At 44.9% G+C, this 18,227-nt stretch overlaps 1 protein-coding gene across 2 annotated transcripts in view; it reads right to left on the bottom strand.

The window, feature by feature from the left end:
* Positions 1-545: 545 nt before the first annotated feature.
* Positions 546-18,227, bottom strand: part of LOC110987251 (poly [ADP-ribose] polymerase tankyrase-like) — a 61,668-nt gene continuing 43,986 nt past the window's right edge. For both annotated transcript variants that reach the window (XM_022249827.2, XM_087141131.1), the window contains exons 39-49: positions 17,716-17,821; positions 16,913-17,082; positions 16,448-16,598; positions 15,415-15,539; positions 14,370-14,457; positions 13,228-13,405; positions 12,375-12,482; positions 10,907-11,103; positions 10,422-10,514; positions 8,516-8,642; positions 546-7,171 (exon numbers count right to left, since the gene is read on the bottom strand). In XM_022249827.2, coding sequence (XP_022105519.2) covers positions 6,861-7,171; positions 8,516-8,642; positions 10,422-10,514; positions 10,907-11,103; positions 12,375-12,482; positions 13,228-13,405; positions 14,370-14,457; positions 15,415-15,539; positions 16,448-16,598; positions 16,913-17,082; positions 17,716-17,821 — 1,654 coding nt within the window. In that variant the 3' untranslated portion in view covers positions 546-6,860. The remainder of the gene's footprint in view (positions 7,172-8,515; positions 8,643-10,421; positions 10,515-10,906; positions 11,104-12,374; positions 12,483-13,227; positions 13,406-14,369; positions 14,458-15,414; positions 15,540-16,447; positions 16,599-16,912; positions 17,083-17,715; positions 17,822-18,227) is intronic.

Here is an 18,227-nt window from a genome sequence, read left to right as displayed (position 1 = left end):
AATTAAACGAAAATATGAATTTCATGTAGAATAACTTCTGTCCAATACGTATGCGGTGACTTTTTTTTTTTAATTTCTTAAGCTTAAATATGACTGGATGCCATACTTTAGTCACACTCCCTGTGTAAGCAAAGGCTTGGCACTTGCCAGTCAGTGCAAATCATGCTAAATTTTGTTACACTTTTCCACCAGCGAACAGATTTTTTGTTTAAGTTTAATTTAAAAAAATATATATATAAACAAACAAACCTGCATAACAATAAATGAACAATGACGTTTAGAGACGATTGTCAGTAGGTGGAATGCACGTATTCGAAAAAAAAACAATTACAAAGGGTTGTGTAATGATTTACACAGGCTTAAAAAATCTTCAAAAAAAATCGCACGGTGATCTCGAAAAAACCGAGTGGTCACACTGAACATATAAAGTCAATCTCATAGCGCCAACCTAAAGTCGTAATCGTACGTACAAGTGAAGAGCAAGCGCAGTAAGAAATACTATAATTCTCGAGAAACCATATGGCCCCAAAAGAAATTGGTAAATATTCGGTTATTTCTCGTGGATTTCTTTATTTCAATCAACGTTACGCCCCAAAATAGGGGGAAAATACAGCCCAAAGCACTGTAGGTACTTTACAGACACGTGTCCAATTCCGACGTGCTACGGTTGCATGATCAAACCAAGAACGGATACACCAAACCATACAGGAAAGGAGTACAAAATTGGGCATTTAATTAAACAAGTGAACGGCAGTTCACGGTCTGTGTACCGTGATGTATCACTGAGTCGATTCCTAAACAGCAATACAGACTAAACTCAGTTAGGCCTACCTGTGACAAAAATCAGAGATGAAAATGAAATTCTAAGCTTGCCATTAACAGCACAGTCTGAGTACGAAACAAAATTTATTTAAACCGCATCAAATTGAGCCTAACATAAATTAATATTTACATTTTAAAGTTGACCATATAATCCCAAATTTCAATGTAAACTGGGCAGCAACATAACATTGAGATGTACAGAATGCTCGAAGTTACACCAAGTTTCTGATGAGATCTTCCTTCGTAGCTCAAAAACCAAATGAACGCTGGCGGCAATCTTGCCATTAATCTAGACTTACTACTGCTGAAGCTGCATAATGCTAGAACTAAATGTAACTGACTAGAAATCAACGAGACACAAGATTTCAAAAGATTGCATGACCCAAACACAGGCTTTACGTACACACGCTAAAACTCTGATGCCAAAATATGCTAAAATGACGACATCACCGATCGACAACTGAGAACGATCGTAGGTATCCTTGATTGAGCATGGCTGTCGCTGGCTCCCGCAGCTCAATTTCGTATGACCTAACGCTACCCCTCAAAAGTTCGAACAGTGGGGCCCGTCGCACGCCCATACCGTTCACGATAAAAATGGGGGCTTCGAATAACAAAGAAAGCCAAATAATCAATCGACAGATGGAACGACCTCTCGACTTTAAAAGCAAAGAAAATACTAAACAGTACAGACAAAGCAATGAAATCCAAGCAACCCATTATTTCATACAAATTTTAGACACACTACTAACATTTCCTTTAAAAAAGAGGCCGTGCAAACGCTAAAACAAACATACAAACAAACAAACTGACTTGTTTCCGATTATCTGACCCAACCTAAAAAAAAAAATAAAATCACGCAGAACCTGTAGCTTTCTACAAAAAAAAAAAATTCACAAAAACTTCTGAGATGCAACCCCCGAGTAAGCTCGGGGGTTGCATTTGTGTACACCGTCCAGCGTTTTCATTTTTTTAAGATCGTAGACTCAGATAAAGTGGTTTGCTGTCAAGTTTATGTCCCTACATTCCCATAACCATTTGCGTTCTATATCCTGACACTATGTGACTACTTAAAGCGCTACAAGTTCAATCAACAGTATCGTGCAGTCTAAACCCTTACCACATTAATCGATCACCTTCCCGACCTAATCATGATTTTGTAGTTTTAGTCTGGCCGAACTCCAATTGTTGAGTTGTTTTAAGAATACATCGGCTCAAAGCAGACAAGATGTACCGCCCACGGCATCCATATAAAGTCAAGTCAGACAAACCCTGGGGACACGCCAATTCCTACTCCGTAAAGCCCACAGCGTCCACCCAACTCGTCCATCAGCATGCCGTGGTAAAATGAGTTACTGCAAAGTCCATTAAAACACAAAACCATTCAGAAAACATAGGAGGTATAGGTGGTCACATCAACAGACAAAGATAAAAACTACTGTCATTTGTTATGGCACTTGGAGTAAAAGCATCTTACAATGACATGACCCAATTAATTAACTACAAATTAAGAATGTGAAATATTTCGTTAAATCTCAACACATTCAATCACAAAAACTGAATTTATATTCCTATATCAAACTACCAAGAAAATGCTGTAAACACATTCAGAAGTGAATTTTCCCATAGTCCCCAAATAAAAACTTTACGTAGCAATGCAAAATTAACATTTTGCTGCATTTCCACTCGGGTCAGATGTGGTCTGACTTTGCATACCCCATACCAGTCATTTCAGGCAAAGATTTGGGTCAAAACCAAGAGTTGTTCTTCCAAGAATACGTCTGAAATTTCCCAAACCTTTCTCGGTATTGCTAACATTTTCCCAAATACACGTACCCTCTTTTCCTAGAATGACCCCAAGGCCTCATTGTTGGTTAGAAAATCAAGGGCTGACAAATAAGTTTAAACCACTGCCCCCGAAAACAACTGTTCAGAACATCACCTACAAATATACAGCAGACAAATACAAAATTGAAGCCAATCCCCAGACGGCAATTTTCCTGTTTCAAACAAAAATGCTAACCGTGTAATGAAGCATAAACACTCTCAAATACACGTCAGGTATTTCCCCAATAATCAGACATTTTGCAGTTTAGCACACTGCTTCTACAATTTCCACTTTCCTAGATGATTAATATAAGTGACTGTGAGTGATTACTAACACATGATAGCTAATTCATTATTACATTAAGACTGGAAACACGCTATCAAAAATACTTCTGATTGCTTCAATCAAATCATTCTGTTTCCCACAAGAAGATATTAAAATATAATTACCCTCGCATCTTTACGTTTCATCAATTCTGTTCACGGGAGATAACAGACCTTGCTATAATGTGTATACGTGTACTACATTAGTTCGGACAAAGAGACAGACAGATGTTGAAAGCATACAAAATATTTCACTCATAGGGGGATAGTACAAAAGGTCTACTCACGTCTATCCCTGTAGAACAAATTTCTCACCGAAAAAAACGGCTACTATGAACAACTTCGATAGTGACACTAAACAAATTCAGACTAGATAGAAATACTCCCACGCTCTTTGACAACTATTAATTTGAGACTGTGTGTGCAAGCGGGCGATTAACCAGCGGTTGAAATTATATCAAAGAAATGGGAAACCGGTTGCACAAACTTTGAGTCTCAGACACACCGGCTCAAGAATTGTCCACTGCAAGAGACACAAGTGAAGCGTAACATAAGGTAGAAATGAAGTGAATAATGATTAGTGTCGTTGGTACATCTACAGTCTAAAACATTTTCCAGCACAGATTTTATTTACATAAATTATGTAGTTGGAAACTCATCTTAAAAGAAGATAAACGAATGTATGCATGTGGAGGTACGCAGAACACTGTGGGGGGGGGGGGGTTGGCACTCCCGTTTCAAGCTTAGGACTACTCTGTACATGTGAACTACACTGTATTTGGCGTCCTTCATTTTACCACGGGGTGGCCACACAGTAATGCTAATAGGATCTTGTTTACTTTCGGAGACTAAAGTCGTATCGGCCAAAACAAGTCCCATGACAGGCATTTTGTGTGATCACTGGAGCTTAAGCCCTAAACCCTAACCCCCCCCCCCGCCAAGAGCTGGCTTCCTTCACCTATGACGTGTGCTCGTGTACGAGGTATTTTGCTCGAACATAAAAATCTCCCTGCACGCACTTCTTCCTTTTGAAACATGCTAATGTAAAATGTTGGTAATGAGTGACTCCGGTTGATTTTTCTGGGTAACCACAAATACACGTATAATTACAAAAGAGACATCTGGTACTGTACAGAGGAAAATTAGCACAAAATTAATGCACATCGAGCTTTTGAACTGAAAGAAAAACTACAAAACAACTGTTTTTAAAATCGTACTAAATGATACTACAAATGTGCGAGCATTATTTTTTAAACATTCAATTTAAAAAATTTGAATGTTGATACAATCGCAGAAACCCACCTTCAACTAATGGTACACCAATGAATCAACCCACACAAATATACAGGATTATGTAAAAACCTATTAAATGTTAAAATGGTATGTACATTTTGAGTTCGTCGGCCATTTTTTCTACACTCGTCCCAAACACACAGATCCAATCTGGATTGCTGGACAGTCAACTACATGGCAAGATTTAGTTTTGGAGTTAAAAATGACAAGAGTTGAATAAAAAAGAAACTGTTAAGCTCCGATAAATTTTGCAAATACTACTCTTCAGGCAAAAAGCTCAACCTTTCAACCACGCCGAGTGCCATCTTACTTTCAAACATGGGCCGTTCTCCAATACTCAACTTCCGCTCCATCTCAGGCTACAACTTTTTTTCACTAGCTGACTTTGAAGCTGTAAAGCACAGTAATCAGTCTAATAGTGCCACAGAACATCAAATAAGATGCAAGAAGGCCAAAAATTACAGTGATCTTATGTAATTTAAACACTTCAGGCCCACAACCGGGGAGTGGTTTTCGGAACGAAGCCCGAGACAGAGACGAAGTTGAGTACTGGAAAATGGCCATGGCAATGGCCAAGCTGTTAAAAACCTTTGTTTTTGTGTACACAGACACACATTGACCAAGTATACCTTCTCCAACGATGCGATTCAGAACTATTTGTGAGTGAAGCCATCTGCGTGACAGTTACTGGCAGAACACCATCCTCGGTGAAGTCTAGTTTCCCTATCAACGTAAAGAGATGCAGACAGACATGGAACAGTCTGCGATGGTACACAGTCATATGGAAATGTTTTATCGCGACCGATGCAACACAGACACAGAGATTCCGCAGGGTTGCATCACCTTCAACTTTGCTGACGGCCTGCTTGGAGTTATCAAAGCAGGCCTATACAAACACAGACGCTGGCATGACAAACCTCCGACAACAGTCTTCCTGGCGTATCGAGTATTAACTAAGAAATGAAACCCCCAATGTCAACAAAATAGCCGACCAGAAATGAAAAACATCAAAGTACCACTTTAGTTTCGTGAAATGGTATAACCCTAACAACATTTTTCAGATGAAAATGTTTGGAACTTTGAATACCATTTTGTACTGATTTTCTGTCATATGTCACACACAGTCTCTTCCACTACGTTCTGCGTCTTGACTTCATGTAAGCTGCCAGTGATCCTTAAGACTACACAGAAACTAGGCTTGATAGGAAATCTAGTCTGCCTGATGCTTAAGGGTGCTTCGGAGGTGATGGCAGATCATCCAAAGCACTCCTGACAGTGTGTGGGTGGGATGGTGGTTGCCTGCACTGCGCTTCAATGTGTTGCTTATATTACCAAACAGCAGCTTTCTACATTGGGCAAATCAAGGGGAGATATCGCAGACAAATCCCGGCACACGACAGCTTTACTCCGCGGAAGGCCTCCAGCGAGTGTCTGAGGCACTCCGCTTGCTGATGTTTGCCAAGGGCCAGTTGGTTTGTCCCACCGGGGCAGCAAAGTGGTGCGGCCATCACAGGGGTCACCTTCCTGGCGTACAGCAGCAATGAGCTTGGATTTGCTCCCAGTTATCAGCTCTACAAGGCAGAATGCAACCAACAGACCAACGTCCGTAGAAAATCAGACGCTGGGGAAAAGACAGGTCCCTTCCCCTGCCGATGTAGATACATCAGCCCCTGGCTGCTTTAAATACAAGAAAAACCTACGCTTTCACTAAAATAGTTTGCTGAAAAAAAAAAAGAAATGCTTGAACATGCTACCAATTTATTCACTTTGACTGGGGAAGGTTTTTAGCTGACAAGTACACGATGCCATTAATTGCATGTTCCCACTGACCTTATCGGAGGGCGCTACTAGGCTGGAGTAAAATCTTGTTAACTCCAAACTTACCCCCTTCAAACAGTGCCCTCCTATAGTGTCCGCCATGCTTTAAAAAGGCTAACGCCACAACCTCCGGTCCACACTGCATTGTTTCTTCAATATGAACACCTGTGTCAGTCAGTGGAATCTAGTTGATTTGATGCCAACAATAATATGTGGGCACAGACCAACCGACAGACCACTATTAGGGAGTGCTTTGGAAGTTGGAATGCTACAATAATATGTCCCAATGAGAACACCTGCTGTCTGTTTTTGCAACAATGCATGTTCCCAAATGGGAACATGTTTCCAATTGGGAATAAAGGTCTGTAAGTGTGTACACTTCTACTCTTCAAGAGCACGTTGTAATGGGGCATAGTATTCCCTATTTAAAGGAGTGTTTCCTTGGAAACAGGAACCTTCCATCTTTGGAGACGTTCCCTGAGGAATCGCATTCATGCGTATGTTGCATGCATTCTGATTTTCAATGACAGCGCCCTCACGCAATGACACCATGTATTGGTTGAAGGCACTCTGAATGTACACGGACAACCTGACCTTGCCTGTCTAATAACTGGTGATGTGGTGGAGGCTTTTATGTTCAAAATAGTAAAAAAAAAACAAGGCCACGCAAGCCATTAGTCGAAAAAGATTTTTGTCGACAGGCTCCTCGAGTGAGAAAATAACGGCCGTGGGGAGGTGCATTGTGGGACAATCTGCTTGGATCGCAGTTGCTCTGCTTATTCATCCCCATCATCGTCATCGTCATCATATTCGTCATTGTCACTGCCATCGTAACTGCCACCATCATCATCGTCTGGCATGTCCGTGTCCCCAGTCTCGGCTCCTTGCCCCTCTTTGAACTCCTGCATCGAGTAGTCGTCCAGGTCCTCTGTTGCCGCCTTCTGCTCTTGCTTGCGGTCTCCTCTGCACTGGACCAGATAGCGCAGGGCCAACTGCTCGGTCTTGAACACCACGTACTCGTTGTAATCAAAGTAGGTGTAGGGGGACCAGGTGTTGTACACAAACCTGCCAAATGGCATCATGGCCCCTAATGGACAAGTACACAAGGCAGATTAAGTTGGGATGGTCATTTCCAAGACCACTTGGACGGGGAGCTAAATGCTTACCCACTGATTGCATGTTCCCCTGTGGCCGGTACACAAAATATATCCTGGGTACCTGGCCAATTGACCAGTGGATGACAAACAGTCTCCGGTCTCACCCAGCTGTAATTGCCCGAGGAGATAGTTAAGGTTGGCCAATTCCGATAGAAGCCATATTGTGTATCTAAACATCAAGCTGGGTTGAACACATTTTGTTCTGTTATCGGAACTCAAACAACATAAAGTTATGATTGACTCAGATCAGATAAACCAGAGCCCTGCACAGAGCGAGAGGGTTGTGACATACATGTAAATGTCCCCACTGTTAAAACAAACTGGCAGGTACAATGTATTTGTACCAGAGCACACCGACAGTTGGCATTCAACTGCACGCTCGACTCTACATGTAACAAACAGCCATTTTGTTTTTAAAATATGAAGCTAGCGCTACTCTCTCAATGTAAAGGCTCTGAGATAAATCCAGGTGGATGGGAGGAGGGCAGGGGGCAAGGGGAGGGGGTCACAGTGAAGGTAGAATGCCAGAAACAGCCACACGTGTATTGGCCATCTTTTCAGATGAATGATGCTTCTTAAAATCAAAGCATGATTGTCGCATTTCTGCTGATTATGCTGCTTACAAGAAATGTTGGGACTGGAGTGCAATTTTGTGATTGGGATCAGAAACATGTTTCTGCTTTGGTCATTGGTTGGGGCATTTTTCATGACTTTGGTTATGCCCGTGCGATATCACAGTCCCAACTAAGAATCAAAGATCGGAGTTTGTTCAGCAAGAGTTCCAAATGGCCGAAGATAAGCAGACGTATTTTGGTGTCATCTTCAGAGTATGTGAATTACGTTTCCCTCAATTTACTTCAATACATGCAGTGATTGAAAATGGGTAATTTCCTCTTGGATGCGGAAAGGGACAGCAGGAGTTGTAGTAAGCTTGCAAAAAAACAACCAAATATGATGTTTATCAGCAATGTCATCTGCTGGCTTGTACGTGGTCTCTCGTGGATGACACAATCATTTCTGGTTCTGTATCCTGGCAGGCCATCTTAAACAAGTTCAGACTAATTGCTTGTGACTTAATCAACAAGCAACTGTAAAAGACATCACGAGACACACCCCTGATATTACAAAATAATTAAACTTCACCCAATGTGAGTTCTCCAACTGGCAAACTGCCAGAACATTTTTGAATGACTGTCCTTAGAAGAGACCATGGACTCGATGGCAATCCTGTGCAACTCGGAAGTTGCACCGGCAGTCTTTGGTCTGACTCTCACCTGAAGGCATGAGAAGGTCTCTGTTGGTCTTGTACTTGTGGTAGCCCCGTCCCATGCAACTATCAAAGCCCTGCTTAACTAACTTCTCTGGCTCCTCCGGGTTGGTGGCCATCTTGCCAAGGGCAACCTTGTTGAATCAAGGAGAAATTGAAAACAAAAAAGAAAAAAAAAACGGCAGTCATCCTTAGTGAGACATGCTGCCAAGATGGGGTACCGGGACAGCGTGGTTTGACACAGACGAGACAGCTAGCTCATTATGTATTCATTCAAACAGGCTTGAGATTGGGAAGCAACATCTTGGTTAGGCTCAGGTTCCTGACCAGTGACCAGGGGGACCAGTAGGTTTTATTAACAACTGGCCACGTGTCACAACCCTTGGGTGAGTCACTTACGCTTCAACGGCTCACAGTGGTGGTTGCGGGGATAGGAGTGTGAGCGGATGGGTGGGGGGAGGTAGGGGAAGGGTTTGGTGGGAGTGTGAGCGGATGGGTAGGGGGAGGTAGGGGAAGGGTTTGGTGGGAGTGTGAGCGGATGGGTAGGGGGAGGTAGGGGAAGGGTTTGGTGGGAGTGTGAGCGGATGGGTGGGGGGAGGTAGGGGAAGGGTTTGGTGGGAGTGTGAGCGGATGGGTAGGGGGAGGTAGGGGAAGGGTTTGGTGGGAGTGTGAGCGGATGGGTAGGGGGAGGTAGGGGAAGGGTTTGGTGGGAGTGTGAGCGGATGGGTGGGGGGAGGTAGGGGAAGGGTTTGGTGGGAGTGTGAGCGGATGGGTGGGGGGAGGTAGGGGAAGGGTTTGGTGGGAGTGTGAGCGGATGGGTAGGGGGAGGTAGGGGAAGGGTTTGGTGGGAGTGTGAGCGGATGGGTGGGGGGAGGTAGGGGAAGGGTTTGGTAGGAGTGTGAGCGGATGGGTAGGGGGAGGTAGGGGAAGGGTTTGGTGGGAGTGTGAGCGGATGGGTGGGGGAGGTAGGGGAAGGGTTTGGTGGGAGTGTGAGCGGATGGGTGGGGGGAGGTAGGGGAAGGGTTTGGTGGGAGTGTGAGCGGATGGGTGGGGGGAGGTAGGGGAAGGGTTTGGTTGGAGTGTGAGCGGATGGGTGGGGGGAGGTAGGGGAAGGGTTTGGTGGGAGTGTGAGCGGATGGGTAGGGGGAGGTAGGGGAAGGGTTTGGTGGGAGTGTGAGCGGATGGGTGGGGGGAGGTAGGGGAAGGGTTTGGTGGGAGTGTGAGCGGATGGGTGGGGGGAGGTAGGGGAAGGGTTTGGTGGGAGTGTGAGCGGATGGGTGGGGGGAGGTAGGGGAAGGGTTTGGTGGGAGTGTGAGCGGATGGGTAGGGGGAGGTAGGGGAAGGGTTTGGTGGGAGTGTGAGCGGATGGGTGGGGGGAGGTAGGGGAAGGGTTTGGTGGGAGTGTGAGCGGATGGGTGGGCGGAGGTAGGGGAAGGGTTTGGTAGGAGTGTGAGCGGATGGGTAGGGGGAGGTAGGGGAAGGGTTTGGTGGGAGTGTGAGCGGATGGGTAGGGGGAGGTAGGGGAAGGGTTTGGTGGGAGTGTGAGCGGATGGGTAGGGGGAGGTAGGGGAAGGGTTTGGTGGGAGTGTGAGCGGATGGGTAGGGGGAGGTAGGGGAAGGGTTTGGTGGGAGTGTGAGTGGATGGGTGGGGGGAGGTAGGGGAAGGGTTTGGTGGGAGTGTGAGCGGATGGGTGGGGGGAGGTAGGGGAAGGGTTTGGTGGGAGTGTGAGCGGATGGGTGGGGGGAGGTAGGGGAAGGGTTTGGTGGGAGTGTGAGCGGATGGGTGGGGGGAGGTAGGGGAAGGGTTTGGTGGGAGTGTGAGCGGATGGGTGGGCGGAGGTAGGGAAAGGGTTTGGTGGGACCAAATCTCCCGTGATGGAAGAGCTAGCATCTTCTCTAAAGCTCAAACTCACCTCACATAAGAACAAGAACTTCGTATCCGACTTCTCAAAATACTCCTCGCAGTACAGGAGGCTCTTGGCAAAAGCGTCGGATGAGTAGATGCCCTGCAGCAGGGAAACATACATCTCATCAGTTTTCAACATCATTACAATTTCTGCGCTTAACTTCCGTCTTCTACGGATGCCATGCCGGAGGACGTGTGGACATGCAATGATATTCTGTTGTACAGCACACGGAAGACTTGTGAACAAGCCAAGGAGGTTTTTGTATCCATTACTGGTTGATGCATACTCTCATCAAGTCCAACTTAGTGGCGGACTCAGGCTTTGGTATCTCGTCATTACAAAACCTCAGAATTTTGGGCCGAGAATAATTCAGCACCTGGAACAAGTCCGCCTTGAAATAAAACGGGGCGTCAACTGGCGTAAGACTTTCCAGTTTGAAATGGAATAGCCTTTTCGTCTTTGGCCCGAGTAACTCTCTGGGTTAGACCTACCCTGCCGTACGTGCTGCCGCGGAAATTTGCCTCCGGTGGGCTAATGAGCAGACCCTTCTTCAGGATGCTGATCACGTTGGAGCGGGTGCTGCCGTGCCACAGCATCTTGCGATTGCCCACGCCGCAGGTGTTGAGCCGCTCATCTTCCCCCTCTCGGGCCAGACGGAAGATGGCCTCCACATTCGCCGCAGAGTTACCTGGTGGCCGGGTGTCAGATAAAACTTGTCAAGTCTGTGGAGATTTTCAGACTAATTGCGAGGGTCTAGAAATAGAGAATTTAAGAATCTTCTGCAGTGTCTCAGACTAAATGCAGGAAATGGACCCGTTTACCATTCTAGATAGTCTGTGATGTCATTCCTACCACGACTGAGACGTGCTGTCTTAGTGCAATAAATCGGAAACAATCTGTTTCAAAACGTAGTGATTTATCTCACTGTTATATGCTGTGTGTGTTAACAGTCTCATAGGAAACCATTGTGGAAGACTTTTTTTTACAGCTAGGACTTCTGCTAACGCTCACCTGTATAAATTGACCGCAACATAACATGACAATTAAATTCACAGTAAGATAAAGTATTTATCAAGTCCACCCATACACCGACGTTGGTGTTACAGATTCCTTAGCACTGTCATTCCAGCTCATTCGGACCGTAGCACTTCCTGAAGACCATCTATTTTAAGCTGCCTGGGGATTTTATTGTTCCCTACGGCCATCTGGGAAACAACTGGTTGATTCAAGCAGTTTGTGAAACCGGCAGAGCCCTTGAACAGGCTCTAAGCCCGGCCAGTTTACAATCCACCCTGTGGCACTACCACAAAGCATCATGAATGAGCCGAGTTTGCAATTTTTGGGGGGGATAATTTGCTATGGCCTGATGTCACAGCACTGCTCACTTGTGCAGTGGACAACCAACTTAGCAAACCTTAGCAGAAAATTCTGCTGTTATGGTCGGCATGTTTCACAGATAAGCGGGGGGGAATTTGGGTTGCACGTAGGCGTATATCCGGTAACTAAGGCTTCTGCTCACTCACTTGGCACAGAATTTGCTTCAATTATGAGAAGAGAATATTTGTCTTAAGAGCAGAATTCTATAGCAATAAAAGCCATGATACTGGGCCTTCGTTTCCCACTAGCCACAAGATATTGCCAACTGATGTGTCACCAGTGCAGTCATTACATTAAGGGCCAGAAAACTGACCGAATGCCGTCTTCGTCCACAGTGTCCAAGGCTGAAGACAGGCCCCATTCGTTTTACACAGATCCAAATCACAATCAGTGTTCCGAGACTGGTTCTCTGACACCAGAACCCGCCTAATGGATAATGTGAACCACCTTTGGGATCAACGATCGCGATCCGGGTCAGTGTGAAACAAACCGGCCGATGTTGTGCTTTCGGTACTGAGGGCTTCTGATGATCCCGACGCTCAGAGACAGGGAAGCCAAAGTTTCGTGACCAGTCCCACTTACTCGTGTTGTGGATGTACTGGAGAATAAGCTGGGTTTCAAGATCGTCTTCCTTCATGAGACGAAACTGGCAGCCAAGAGACTGGTAGATGTAGTCCAGGGGGTTGATTTCTACTCCAAAAAGAATCAAGAAACAGAAATTTATTACAGGAACCCTGCTGATCACGGTGATGTAACTTGTAAATGAACAAAGGTTGAAATGTTACCAAAGGATTAACTTTTTGAACCTTTAACCTCTTAACACCGGGACTCTTTTGACCGTGACTGCTGGGTGGTGGTATGCCCAGTATGCAAAGCTCTGTCCAGGAGCCGGCCTACATTGAAACCGCAGGTGCATGATGAATAGAATGTATGTATGGTATGCACTAATCCTCACACAGATCCGTGGCTGTCGCCATCTACCGGCGTTACAGGGTTACAACAAAAATCCATCTTTTGGGGGGGAAAAAGTCATCTTTCTTGAGCCTTTAGCCTGTCCTTGAACAGTCAACATGGATGGCTACAGTCTGTGCACCAACGTTAGCACACGTACTTGGGTCATAGTTGTAAAAGGGACACGGATAATGCATAATAAATTCGTGAGAAAAAAATGTGAGAGCATGCAAAACTCCCCACATCTCGCTTGAAATGTTTCCCAACATGAGAAATCTTCCCACAAAATGGAGTTTGAGCCTAGGCACAACCAGGGCAAATCTATGTATTTTCCTGTAAAATGTCATTTCCAACAATATCATGTTTAAATTGCTTCCTCTGTAGTTGAGGCGTCCTGTGATGAATGGGTTCACTTACAGATTGGGCAGGATTTTTCTTTTATTTTCAGACTGTTCCATGAGACTGTTTGTACACTCAAACTGACCTTTGGCCCTATACTGTGCCCCCAGCAGGATCATGTTGGTGGTGGACAGATCCAGGAGAATGTCCAGACGTTTCATGTGAGTGTTCAGCTCATGTAGGTACGTCAGGGGAGAGATCTTGTCGTAGGCAAAGTCCTGACTGGGGATCAGCTCAAAAAAGCTGTTGCTCAAGTCGGCAGCCTAGATTCAGTGAGAGGATCAGACAGAAGAGTACAACGGCCATTCTTGACAACTGATCAAGGCATATTTGAACTCTTGGAGTTAAAAAAAGTCGTGTCTAACCAGTTTGCGCGGGAGGGTTTAAACACGATAGTAGCAGTCCACATTCAAGATGGCCGGCGAGTTAAACTACCACACATGCCCTGAGTCATGACCAGCGGATGTATATACTCACTGCTCCCCTAACCCCCCACATTTGGCTTGCACACACACAATAACTGAGAAGTCCTAGGAGGTAGACCGTCGGTTGATCTTGAATTCGGCCTCTACCCACAGCCTGCTGTGTCAGCAAATACTGCTCTACAGCAGCACCCTGGAATGTTGTAAAGGTCGGGCTAGGAACGCTTGTCCAGATGTGGTTCAAATATGTCTAACGAGTCAGTCATTGTTGCATTTAGCCGTGTATTTCTTTTATATAAATCATTTTTTATATACATTTATTTCAATGCTGCCATAGGTCATCAAGATTGATACATCATAACATAATCACATTGACATTACATGTATATAGCGATATTAACATCTACTATAAAATTGAACATTAAAGTAATGGCAACATCTAGGCCCATGGTGAGGCAACAGCTTTTGTTCCCTAGTATCAAAATTTACATCTGGCTTTCGAAAGTTTCAAAATAACACTGTCCACGACTGGTTGAACACTATTCAGAATCTGCTTCCGTCCTGAAAGATCACTACAGATGAAGAGTGGGACCCAAACCTTGAAGAACTTATCACAGCCCCAGGGATCTGCACGCAGTAGCCAAGCAGAAAATGAAGGGAAAGTCTCCAAGAATGTCCAGGGGCAAAACATCTCAGGGATGGCATCCAAGGAATAATTTCCCGATCCGTTTTAAAGTCCTCCAGGATTACTTACGGCCCTGATAAGCTTGTTACTGGTTCAAAAATGCCTGGAAAAAAGAATTACCTTTTCCATGGCAGCCTGGTACTTCTCCATGTCACCGGTTGGTGGAGCTCGATAGCCTCCACACTGTTCATATTCCTCTAACAAATCACTGTAAATGGGGGAAAATAAATTCAGATCGTTTGGGATTGGACCAAACGCTGTTCCAGACCACAACATCAGCATGCCTGAAAACTCATTCGCGCGTTGCCATAGACTTAAGCCTACTGCCTGGACTGTGCTTGTGTTGCCTTCCCAGCATGCACGCATGTCCACAGACAGAGGACTTTTACACACACAGAATTCCGGTCCCAAACCCAATCCAGTCTATGAGCTTGACTTCCCCTGACGCGTAGTGCGGTGTACGTATCACATGCACACTTACAAAAGCACTCCTGAGCATCGTTACGTAGGCCTTTACATGACATGCTACACACAGTGGAATGCTTATCCATGTTCAACATTAATCCTCGGTAGTCATTGTTCTGAATATTATTTTTTTCACTGCCTTGAGTTAGGCTGCACGTATTACGCATATACACGAACAAATAAATAACGGCCAGAATCTAGATTACAACACCTCATGAATATTCGTCAGCAAATTGTAGCGTGTCATTGGCTGATTTTTCTGGGAAGTAGCACCGAGTATTGCCGAGTGTATAGCTCACTGCCGTGTGGTAGTTTTTTTCTGGTAGCACTAAAACTTCCCTCTGGCACCTGCCTCATAGGCATGTAATCTGTGACATGTAATCCTAACGGAACCAGTCTGCTATAGTCCTTGCCAGATAGGCAGGACTCTGCAGCTCAGGAACATATTGTATGTTGACCTTGAATTTGTTATGTTATGAATGATTTTATGAGTGAAACAAATACAGCATGGCAGGTCCTCCCTGCACTTCGCATCTGGAGGTAGTTAAACTGACTTCCACCTCAGGACCAGTAATTCCCACCGCTTCCTCTCAAGCCATGCAGCATTTTCCAAAGGAACATACAAGCAGCCACAAGCAGACGCAGGGTGGGATGATGGGCATTAAAACATGCCCTGGGCTGAGTGGGGGGGGACACTTACTTGATTTCATTTAAGATATCTTTTGCTTTGAGAAGGGTATCCCTGGAGATGAAGTTACCAAGGGAGATCAGATCTGTGTCCACTCCGGACTCGGACAAGGCTTTGGTTAACAACTCAGGCTTGACCTGTCATCAAAGACAAGATTATCACCCACATGAAAACAGATTGCAGGAATACTTATGACAGAAGGCTGTTTATTGACCAACCAAGTGCACGAGGTATGACTGGACATCATCTGGCTACAGCAATAAGACCTTGCCCCAAATTACCAATCACACAGGGTTCTAGAACATTGTATCCTCAGCAGGCCTGTGAGTAAGCAAAGCCGAGATCACATATATTGATTGTACTCACTGCACTTTATGGCTCTCTTGCAAGCAGAGGCACTGGCCAAACAAAGTACTGCTCTTTCTCTTAAGCCCACGGTGACAACACGTATCATGTTCTACCTTAGGTCTGTCAGTGTGGATTGGAAATGTTACTTTTAACACTTAGTACCCTTTGATAAGGTTCAACAAGTTTGGGACAGAATGCAGCCTACGAACAAAAAGTACATTATTTTTGTTTATTCAGCCAAACAGAACGTGTAACTCTCTAACCTCAGTCCAAGAAGAAAAACTCTTAAAAAAAAGAAACCTAGTGTGGAGGGCTATTAAACATTGTGACATCTTGCCTTGTTCCATGAAGTGCTACCCAAATCAAATAATTCTATGCCCCCAAAATTTGGCAAAAGTAAATACTGCACTACCACAACTCACTTTACCTTTTACTTCTCACACTCTTTGTCAATAAGCAAGTTTGGAATTTTGAAAAAGTTGGAAAATCGCGTTGTAGGTCAATTCAGGAGTATCAAACCACACATATGTGCATGGTCAGCTATATCAGAGCGGCCGATATACAGCAATCAACATGCACTGAACATGTTCGAACTGGTGTTACGTTCTCAGATGTCTTTGCCTCTTTGAAATACCAAAATAGCTCATTCTGATCAGAAACACTTTCTGCAGGGGTTATCTTCCCCGGAGTTCTTTACCAGTTCTTTGATGGCTGCCTGCACTGCTGATGGCAGCTTGGAAGGCACCGAGGACTCAAGGTTGAACGTGAACGCCTTGATGGCCTTCCTCCGTTTGGCTCTCCAGTGGTCTTCTCTCACCAGTTGGTATTTCTTGGGCTCCTTGTGGAAACTGGTCATAGACACAGGGAGTAATGTTCAAGTTAAGATCATTAAAAGACAACTCCCAGACCAGACACAAGACCAGTCACAAGACTAGTCATAAGGCCAGTCACAAGACCAGACACAAGATCAGACAAAAGACACGCTACAAGACCAGACACAAGACCAAACACTAGGCCCATCACAAAATTATTCTCAAGACCAAACACAAGACCAGTCACTAGACTGGTCCAGAAGAAATGCTAAAAGGTAAGAAACAAAATAATTTTCAGAGGAAACTTCAGGTACATCCATGAAGCCGAACACTTCCACGTAACATCTTACTCTTTGACGCTGGACCAGTCATTGCCAGTCTTGGCCTTGAAGATCTTCTGGAATTCCTTGATCACCTCCTCCTTGGAGTTGAAAGGGGTCTTCTGGAATTGTCCCTCGTCGCCGATGCGACCCCATCGTGTGAACAGCAGCATCATATCCTTGCCCGTCTGGTGAATGATCTGGGGGGGGGGTGACGGGATGGGGAAGAGAGCGTGACGCATTCTCAATTCTCAAAATCACAACGGATGAAACAAAATGGACACACTTGGTACTACTTCTTCGTAACGGTTTCAGTAAAATCCACAGCCGTGGGCGTCACCAGGATTTGGGCCAGGGAGCAGGGGAGGGGTGCTAAGCACTCCTCAGCAGCAAAGTGAAAAACCTTTAATGGTAGAAAGGGGCCTATTACGATTTCTTCCATGCAAATAGGCTACTTTGTACCCCTTGTCTCCTCCTCATTGGCGTCCTTCACTTTTACTTTTCTTTTTCCCCTTTTTATTTCTCCTTTTGTTCCCCCCCGGGGATGGGCAAGCGCTTCCCCCTCCCAGTGATGCCCATGCCCACCACTCATGACAGGAATCACCCCCCCCCGGAGTGGTAACCTAAATATTTCAGCAACTCAGATGCCCGGTGTTTCAGTTTAAGACAAATGTGGGCATCTATGCTAGAAAAGAAAACGTGACAGGTGCAACAACCGTTAACTCCATTAACTTCAGTTGCCAAAGGGAAAAACCAAACATTCTGCTAACACTTGTGTTTGGCAATTTTACGGCAGAGAGGCCAGTCAAGTAAAACAGTCTGGTAAACGTTACCTGCATCACGTAGAAGTTGTTCATGCCATAAACACCGTACTTGACATCCACTTTAGTCAGTGTCACGCTGTACGGAATGTCCTGGTTTTCATCAGTTAGAACAACCCTGTGTCACAGGAAACCAATAAGATACATGCAGTGCCAACTAACTTAATGAGACAAGATGGCTCTCTACTGAATGGAATCTCAGGCATGTACCAAAACTTACTAAGTAGCCACCAACCTTCATTCTTGATTTCCCTAGGGTTTCTTCAAGGATTTCATTGGAGTATTTGATAAGGGCATGTTAAAGGGAAATCTTTCCTCTGCTCTGCTTACAGTGACTTTACTGCCTGAGCTCTAACACAACAATTAACAGCACAGCGTTGGCTTTTGTAGGTTTTAGGAAGCTTTCAGATGACAAAAGTTAAAGCAAGAGGCAAATGACATTTATTTTACATGCAAGCTATTTAAAACTCTTTCAACACTTTGTGCTTGTAGACATGTAATTGTGGAACATTTTCCTGTGACGG

The sequence above is a fragment of the Acanthaster planci genome, linkage group LG01, assembly GCF_054643075.1.
Source record: "Acanthaster planci isolate LZ-2023a linkage group LG01, COTS_SCS, whole genome shotgun sequence".
NCBI lineage: Eukaryota > Metazoa > Echinodermata > Asteroidea > Valvatida > Acanthasteridae > Acanthaster > Acanthaster planci.
This window is presented reverse-complemented; position numbering and strand designations above follow the sequence as displayed.